General features: G+C 48.2%; 1 protein-coding gene across 1 annotated transcript; it reads left to right on the top strand.

Annotated features, from left to right (window-relative positions):
* The first annotated feature begins 1,584 nt into the window (after positions 1-1,584).
* Positions 1,585-5,628, top strand: LOC112979376 (cytoskeleton-associated protein 5-like). Its single transcript, XM_064517175.1, has one exon. It carries the CDS (start codon positions 1,585-1,587, stop codon positions 5,626-5,628), a length of 4,044 nt encoding a protein of 1,347 aa, XP_064373245.1.
* The last annotated feature ends 3,695 nt before the right edge of the window (positions 5,629-9,323 follow it).

The following is a 9,323-nucleotide window of genomic DNA, read 5'->3' as shown; positions in this document are numbered from 1 at the left end:
CTGTCCTTTTGCTCAGGATTGGGGTTTAAGAAAGAAAAGGATGCTGAGACTCCTGGAAACCAGCTGTCACATTTGTGAGGCTCTTTCATAAACCTTTGTGGCTGCCTCTTTTCTTTCCTATTTTACTTCTTATGCTCATCATAGTCTGTGATTCTTCCCAGAGGCTCAAATACAATATTTCTTTCCCTGTTGCTCTGTTCCCCATCCCCTGTTGCTGAGAGGGTGCAATGTGGGGGGACTCCCTGTTGAGGATGTGCTGAAGGATGGGGTGCACTGCAGCCAGCAGAGAGAGCCAAAGAGCACAGATTGTCCTATTTATGGTCTATACCCATGTCTGTAAGAGCAGGCACTCAGGATGGGTCCCCTCTGCGCCAGGGGCTGTACAGACCCATGACTACACCCCAGCACAGAGAGCAGGGATGGAGACAGGACTTCTGTAAACAGGAGCTTTCCCTGGAGCAGCAGTTTCAGAGGCCAGAGCTACGCGAGGAAGCAGGCAGCGCTGGTGCACCACCAAAGATTTTTTCCCCAAATTAAGTGCCTGCTTTTCATTTCTAAACAGCATTTCTCATGGCAAATTTGTCAGTTTTTATAGGTTAAAAGGAAGTTAAATAACATGAAAATAAGCAAACTGTTCTATCTAGGATTAAACCCAGTAATTTTTATTCTTGTGATAACCTTTAAAAAACTGGTTCCATCCAAATCTTTTTTTCCCTTGGTAATTTTGTTGTTGTTCAGCCACCAAAACAACTCCTTATTTACTCAGTTCTTCCAAAACCTCACAGTCTAATCAGGAATGGCAGGGGCAGAGGGAGGAAGGTTTGTGTCCATTTAAAGGATCAGGGAACCAGACGGTCCGTCACGGTCACACTCTGACACAATGCGTGGCAGTCACAGTTTTCTGGGAGCCAAAGCTCTAGGCTGCAGGGAGACTGTGCTGCCAAAGAGTTGTGTTGCATTTAACAAAATCGGCATGGCTGATGAACACAAGCTGTCCATGCCTGGGGACAGCGAGAGCCTGGGGCTGGGCTGGGGGCTGCAGCCCAGTCCCGGCACTCCCAGAGTGATTAGTACATCACAAGGCAGCATCTTGCATAGCTTGAATAAACAACCCGCTGGAGGCAATGACAGCGGGATGTGATGCTGCGCTCATGCCTTGTGCTCCTGGCTGCAAGAAACAGCTCGATCTTGCAGTCCCAGGTCTGGGTGGCCAGGGTGAAAAGGCAGCCCTTTCCTCTGAACCTCAAGGGAGACTCAGCCTCATTTTCCAGGAGATGGGCCCCAACAGCAATGGGAAACCCTCTACCACCATGTGTAGTTGCTGTGGGTCCCCAGCATGGTGTCACCAGGCTGGCACTGAGGTCAAAATGGCCAGTGGTCACCATGTCCTGCTCTGCACGTCCTGCACCTTGCCAACAGGGGCCCAAAGCTGCTGCCCCAGCACCTCCATCTCCTCCACATAGTATGGGGGGAAGAACACCCAATGATACCCTCTTGCTTCTGGTTTAGGTCCTTGGAAGGAAGCCTGATCATCCCCAGAAGGATAGAGGCCAACAACAAATTAGAAACTTGGGCCCAAGCACCATGTTTGAACTTGAGCTCTCAGCAGAGGAGTGTGAGGAAAAGGCAGCAGCTGTTCTCCCTGAAACCTGCATGCAGCATTTGGAAAGCAGCAACTGGAAAGAGCGGATTTCCAGTATGGAGACCCTTCAGAAGACTGTTAGAGAGATGAAGAAAAGCAAGATACCCTGCCAAGCCCTGGTGGGATTGCTGTCACAGAGAAGCAAGGACACAAAGCTCCAGGTGGTGCAAAAGAAACTTCACACCATCACCTTGCTAGCTCTGAAGGGTAACTTCTCCAGAACATCTGCTCAAATTGTCCTGGAAAATGTGGTGGAAATGGTGGGAGATGTGTTATGCAGCAATGATGCAAAAGAGGCCCTGACAGCTATAGCAGAAGCATGTTCATTGCCTTGGACTGCAAAGAGAGCTGTGTCATTGGCTTTCTCTCAGAATAACTACAGGACCCAGTCCATGATCTTGAACTGGATGGCAAATGCAATTATGGAGTTTGGCTTTGAGGGGATGGAGGTTAAGACGCTGGTCAGTAACCTGAAGGTTGCTCTTGCTGCTGTTCACCCAGATGTGCGGACATCAGCCATCGCCCTGCTGGGGGTTATTTACCTGTACATGGGAGACTCACTGAGAGCACTGACAGAGAATGAAGAGCTGCCCCTTCTTCCTCAGATAAATGCTGAGCTGGAGAAGGTGCGTGGGCAGATCCCAACAATTCCCTGTCGTGACAACCCTACACCATGCCTGGATGACAGGACCCAGGAGGACCGAGGGTATCACAGAAGGACTGAAGCTATAGACATTGGTGACAGGATCACATCGGAGCTGATGTCAAAGCTGCAAGAAAAGAACTGGGAGGTGCAAAAGGAAGGCCTGGAAGAGGTTTCAGGCATTCTCAAAGATGCTAGATTCATCCAGCCAAACATAGGAGACCTTCCAAGAGCCCTGAGGGCTTGTCTCTGTGACTCCAACCCCACCCTGGTACAGCTGGCCCTGGGGGTCCTCCAGCAATTGTCCATAGCCATAGGTTCCAACATCAAACAGCACATGAAAGACTTGGGCTTTCCCCTCATTGCTCTATTTAGAGACAGCAAGAGCAGCATGAGAGCTGCTGCCCTGGCTGCTGTGAACACCTGGGCTGCACAGACCAACATACTGGAGTGGCTGGACAGGGAGGACATTTCAGAGGATCTAGGGAAGGAAATGCCTTTCCAGAAGCAAGAGCTGGTGCAAAGGCTGGCTGAACAGCTGCCCACCCTCAAGTCAGCTCCCTCAGACCTGCTTCAGTGTGTGCCTCACCTCTACTCCTGCTTGCAGGACAGCAATGAGTACGTGCAGACAGCCTCTCAGGCAGCCTTGCCTTTCTTCATAATGCACCTCGGTTTTGAGAAGATGGTCGATGTCACGAGCCAGCTGAAGGCAGTTGCAAAGGACCATATACTTGCAAAACTGCAGAATGCCAATACCAGCCCATCAACTAAACCCCCTGCTCCTGCTCCTGTTAAATCACTTTCCAGACAACCTGGAGTCACCACTGGGGCCACCTCCACCTCTGTCCTAACCAAACCACCTGCAGGACCAGCCTTCTCTTCACAAACACCAGCTGAAGAGCCAGTACCCAAAAGCAGTGGAGAGGACAACCAGGGTCCAAAAGAGCCCAAGTCAGGAGGAGCAGTCCTGAAAGACATGGGTGCAGCCGAGGGGAAAGCACAAATGAAGTCCACTCTGACGGATGGTGACAGTAAACTGGGACCCATCTTCATCATTGTCCCCAGGGGGAAAGAGCAGAGAATGAGGGATGAGAAAGGCAGCAAAATGCTGAAGTGGAACTTCATTGCTCCTAGCAACAGGTATGTCGAGCAGCTGAAAGCTCAGATGAGTAACTGTGTGTCCAATAACCTTCAGGTAGAAATGTTTCACTCCAGCTTCCCTCACCACATCAAAGCCTTGTCCATCATGGCCAGACATTTAGAAGAGGAGAAGGAAGGAGTCATCAGGTGCTTGGATCTGATCCTGAAATGGCTCACCCTGCGTTTCTTTGACACCAACACATGGGTGCTTATCAAGAGCCTAGAGTACCTCGATTTGCTGCTAACCTTGCTGAGCCAAGAAAAGTATCAGCTGATGGAGAATGAGGCCTCTTACTTGTTCCCATATCTGATCATGAAGATGGGGGAGTCAAAGGAAGCTGTGCTCAAATTGGTGCACGCTGTCCTGAAAAGGATATGCCTGGTCTACCCAGCCAGCAAGGTATTTGTCTTCCTCATGGAAGGGGTCAAGTCCAAGAATGCTAAGCAGCAGGTAGGATGCCTGGAGGAGGTGGGTTATCTCCTTGAAGTATATGGCCTAGATATATGTGAGCCTAGCCCTGGCAAAGCCTTAAAGAGGATAGCTGCCTTCCTGAGAGATGACAACAGATCTGTTTGCAGTGCTGCCTTAAACATTATGGTCATAGTTTGCAAAACTCATGGGGAAGCCATGTTCAAAATGGTTGGGAATCTTCCCAAAAAACACATGAAGATGCTGGGACAAATTGCAGAACGGATACCCACTAATCCAGCAGTCTCTCCAGCACAGCATCTCTGTGAAAAACCTCAGCAGGCTTCAACCACAAGATCTGAAATCACCTATCAGCAGGCAGGAGATGCACCCTCAAAGCTTGAACCGACCTGCTCTCAAGGAGGAAATGTGGATACTGTGGACGTGGCTCCCCAGACACTGCCACCAGATGTACACGAGCATGAGAGCAGGCCGGTCACCAAAAAATCCAACAGCTTTAAACTGAAGGATATTGTTCATCTAGACACCATCCCCGAATTTCAGACCCTGCCCATCTCCCCAGACACTGATAACACATGTCATAACATCACCTTAACCATAAATTCCCTTATTTGTCACATCAGCAGTGGTGACACTGACACCAGCATCCAGGCAATGGTAAAAATTGAGGAGATCCTGAGACAGAATGACAAAGTAGAGACCATGTCTGGACACATTAACCAGTTCCTTGAAGTGACCTTCCAGCAACTCAAGTTTATCCACCAGCAAAAGGAAGCAGAGGAGAAAATGGAGAAGGACCAAGTCATTTTGCTGTGTAGCTGCATCATCCAGGCCATGATGTCTCTCTTCCAGGAGGAGAGACTGGCCCAGGAGGCCTCCATGGAGGTGCTTAAAGATGTAATCCACAATCTCATTACCTTAATGCTACACTCCCTAGTGGGGGATCTGGAGGAAGATCAGAAGCTCATCCAGTCCATTAATCTCCTCTTGAAGAGGATTTTGGAAAAATCTGACCAGACACAGATCTTTCGTGCCTTGCTCAAGCTGCTCCAAGACAACCTGACAACCAAGGGCAGCCCAGACAAGTTCTCTGACCTACTGGCCAAGTGCCTGTGGAGGACCACACGACTTGTCCCAGGCACCATCAGCACCATCAACCTGGACGAAATCCTGCTGGATGTCCACGTACTCATGAAGGCTCTCCCAGATGAGAAAATAAGGGAGTGCACAAACAAACTCCCACTGCGGGCTCTGAAAACTCTGCTGCACACCTTGTGCAAGCTGAAAGGTGTGGGGATCCTGGACCACCTCACTCTGATTGAGGACGCAGCCGAGTCTGAAGTAGAAGCCTACCTCAGAAAGGCAATCAGACCTATTGCCAAGCGGGTGGCAAATGAAACGACTGTAGGGACAGAGAAGGAAGCCCCCCAGAGAACTTCAGGGGTTAAAAAGGACAAAGCAGGTGATGTCTTGGAGGGCATCTTCCAGAAGATTTGCTCCAAGGAAAGCTCAAGGGAAGGCCTAGAGGAGTTGTATAAATATAAGAAAAAATGCCCCAAGGCAAAGTTGGAGCCTTTCCTAGGAAAACTCTCCCTCTTCTTTCAGACCTATGTGATGCAAGGCCTGGCCATCATCCAGACAGAGCAGGACACCAGAGAGCGTATTTCTCCTCTTCACTCAGGGATATCCCCTCATGTGGAAGGATCTTCCTTTAGAGCAACAGTAACCCTGGGAGAGACCACAAATGAGGAGAAGGTGTGTTATGGAAGTTAGGCCTGTCGGCCACCATAACAGGGCTTGACCCTAGGTTCCCGCAGAAAAGTTCAGAGTCAAATCAAAACAAATCAGATAATTTTAATCACGCGCGTGCCGTAATTACAGCTCGAGCTGGGTGCCTCCAAAGAGGGACCCTAACATAAACAAATTCTGGGTAATTATAGTCTTTTCGACTTACATTTCCCACCCCTCACGTGATAGTTAGACCAATAATAATTTTTTGGTCTGAGGTCTCCTGCTCCTCATTGGGTCTCATCGTCATTCTGAGGCAAGCTGTTTTTCTCCTTATTCTTGTTTTTTGCAGTCTCTGATGACGGTTGTACCTCTGTTTTTGTTGGGTCTGGCGGTTGTCTCCCAAGGTCTTATTTTTCCCCATTGTTTTGGCGTATTCCCTCTCGGAGTCGGTGACACAGGTGCACAGACTGCGTGTGGCTCCCCTATCTTCCCAGCCTGAACAAGCTCTGAGGCACTATTTTTTATTAAACTAAGTAAAGATTTGTTACTTTTCCCACGCTTGGCCTAAGGCTTCGGCAAATCTAGCCACTCACGCTAAGCAAGTTTTATGTAAGTTGTGCTAAGCAGCCATTTCTAGACAGTTTCAATTCACCATTCTTTAACAAGGTGACACCATCATGCCACCTGGAAAATCTGCCATTTGCCAGGCAGCAGCAATATGAGCTTGAGAACATGGCGGTTCACAGTAGACCCTCCACCAGCCAGCTCCCCTTGGAGGATGGGGATGCCATGCCTCTCCCTCCCTTCCAAAGATGCACAACAGCAAGATCCTTAAGGACATGAAGAACCATGAGCAGAACTAGCACCAGAACTAGCAGCCAGGCTGCTGGGTGTTCTATTACTGGCCTCAGAACTTGCTAGCCCTCTTCCATACACCCCTCAACGGGCAGATGACATGAATGGCTAAAAAATAAAGAAACAACTCCAGCATGAATATCAGGTGGATTATCTATGAAATGGCATGTTGGGGCCTGCATCTGCAGGGCCTGCAGACCCCAAGAGCTGGTCCAAGTTGCTGGTTGATTGCTCTGTTGCTGTTGTTGTTCTGAACAGCCAAGAGCAGGGACAGGTAGCGCTGGGGCAGAAGTTCTTGGGCGGGGAGCATTAAAAGCACGTGCACTCCTAGAAAGGTGTTCCTCAAGCTCTGATCTGGGCTCCTCTGGTGAGCAGACAGAGCCTGACCTGTTCCCCAAAGGGTGCAGCCTAAATAGAACAGAAGATTGTTACACTTCCCAAATCCAAAGAGGGGACAGGTCACAAGACCAGGAGATATGCAATCCAAGCAAAGGGGAGAGGGTTGCCCAGTATCCCTGCACACTGCGTCCACTCACAAGCCTGTCTGCACTCATTGTAGCCTCCTCCCTGTGGGGTTGCCCACACTCTTTCCTTAAACAGCAGTAAAGGAGCAGGCAGGGGCCCAGCAGATGTGCTACAGCGCATACAAGACATGGCTTTTCCAGGGACAAAACTGTTGTTTCCCATCATTCCTGGCATTCACGCACTATTCTGCCTCTTTTATGGAAACAGCTATAGAACTTGCTTGTTTCCAGAGCTCAGCATCTTCCTGCTTACTCATCTCAGGACAGCACAACTTTTTAGGCTTTAAAAAATCAGAGTGGGGGAGATAGAGGACTTGGGGCAAAGTTGAACCCCCAGTGCAACAGATGTGGCTCGCACAGGGCACAGAACAGGCTGGGGAGCTGACTGCCCAGGTGACCCTGCAAGGGTCCTTCCAGCACAGACTTTTCTGGGAGTCAAACCGTTTATGGCCAGCAATGTAGCAGATGAACAGTGCTCTGACTCCTGAGAGCTACCTGAAGACACCACGATTTTCAAACAGCATTTCTGCATTTCTGCAATGAAGACAGTTTTTATGAGCCTACCAAAGGCAAAGACTGCAATAGGAAATTCATTAGAGAAAGTAGTCTGTACCAATTTCTGTTTTCTCTTAGGTAAAATCAATAAGACACAGAATTTCAAAGCCACTTACTTAGGTTTATCAAACTAAAAGAGTTTAAGAGAGCAGAGTTGCTATGGACAACCACAGAATGCCATTGCATTATCCCAAGCACATCCCTTTAACTTTGCCTAAGGAGCACTCTGCTATTCTCATGTTAAACTGCTTTGATTTGTGTTTAACAGTCCTCTTGCCTGTAAGTTCCTCAAGATAGGAGTCCTCTGCTTTGTGTCTTGTGTAACAGTAAGCACTTCAAGGATGATCGCTAAATTACACTTACAGGGCTTATTTACTAATTGATAAATCAACCAATTACAAAATACTTTTAGTGTTTTGGACTCAGGCAGAGCAAGTCAGCTGCCTGATGAACATGGCAAACCTTTATTTTTAATTAAAAAAGAAAAAAGAAATACACAGTCTAATTACTGGCCAATAAGAAAAATACACCCCAGCAATTTCGAGGTGTAATTACCCTTTTTGAATGGCCAAAATGACTTGTTTACTGCAGACTATAATTCTCTCTAATGGTAATACAAAGCCTTGGCCACCCCCTCGCCTACCCCATTCACACACCATGCTACAGCCAGGGGACACTGGCACTATTCTATAATGCTGAATGCCTGATCCACTTCTTAAGTGCCTAGGAAACTGCAGAAAATATGGGAAAGTCAAGTGTTTGAAAGCCTTACAGTATGTGCCAGGCAGGCAGACTATTTGCCATGATGCATCATGTTATCAGAATGCCTCGGGGCCCTTGTCAGCAGCCAGAAACCTCCTGTAGTGGATGCTGCACAAAGCTGGAGCAAGTGACAATCCCTGTCCCACAGATATTACTAGTGATAGGAGATAACTGCATCAGCAAAGATACCCCAGAGTCCTGCAAGAGCAAGCTGCCTCCTGAATATTCTCAGTGTATTCTCACCCGTGCCCATCGGTACAACTGCTGAGCAACGATTGGGAGCGCCCTGAACATCACGACTATGATCTACAAGGTATTCCTGCTTTCACCTCCTTGCACCTGACAGAGAATGGTATGTAGTGGGGTATTGTGGTCCAGCAATGGTCTAAGCTCTCATTTTGGCTTTTGCTCAATGCTCACATTGGTCTGGACTTTGTTAAGAAAGAGGAAAGGCCTAGAAATGCGCTTTGTGCTCAGATACATACTGGTGAGGCTTATGATAGCCTGTGTCCTGGAAGAGCTCAGTAAGGACCAGGTAAGAAACTGCAGAGGAAACAGAGTGGGCAGGATTCAATTTTCCCCTGTCCTATCTGTTAGACAACCAGCCCTCTAAGCCATTTGTCCTCCCCCACAGCCCTGGGGAAGAGCAAAGAGCAAAAGAGCAGGTGGGCCAGGAGAAGAAGAGAGCGAGTGAGCTGCACAGATTTCTTGAGGGAAAGTGGACCTGGTACCTTCTGCTCTTTGCTGGTTCAGGTCAAACTCCCTCTTCCATTTGCTGGAATCATGACCAAACTGCGGACTCAAGAGATAGCAGGGTCAGGGAGATCAATGAATTATAAATAAATACACTATAAACAAATCAATCAGAGAGATAAAAACATTAGACAGAGCCACACTAATTAAAAATATAATAATCCAGATAGCGGACATTTATTTAAAATGGTGCAATTACAGCTTTTAATCATCTTGGTTTAAATTAACATCGGCAGTGAAGCGGCTGTGCAAACGTGTTCCCTGTAATGAACTGATATTAGAAAGCCA

Source organism: Dromaius novaehollandiae, chromosome 9 (assembly GCF_036370855.1).
Source record: "Dromaius novaehollandiae isolate bDroNov1 chromosome 9, bDroNov1.hap1, whole genome shotgun sequence".
Taxonomy (NCBI): domain Eukaryota; kingdom Metazoa; phylum Chordata; class Aves; order Casuariiformes; family Dromaiidae; genus Dromaius; species Dromaius novaehollandiae.
This window is presented reverse-complemented; position numbering and strand designations above follow the sequence as displayed.

What these genes read in the sequence shown, in the direction of transcription:
- LOC112979376 (XM_064517175.1), top strand. Translation starts at nt 1,585, where the DNA reads ATGTTTGAACTTGAGCTCTCAGCAGAGGAGTGTGAGGAAAAGGCAGCA.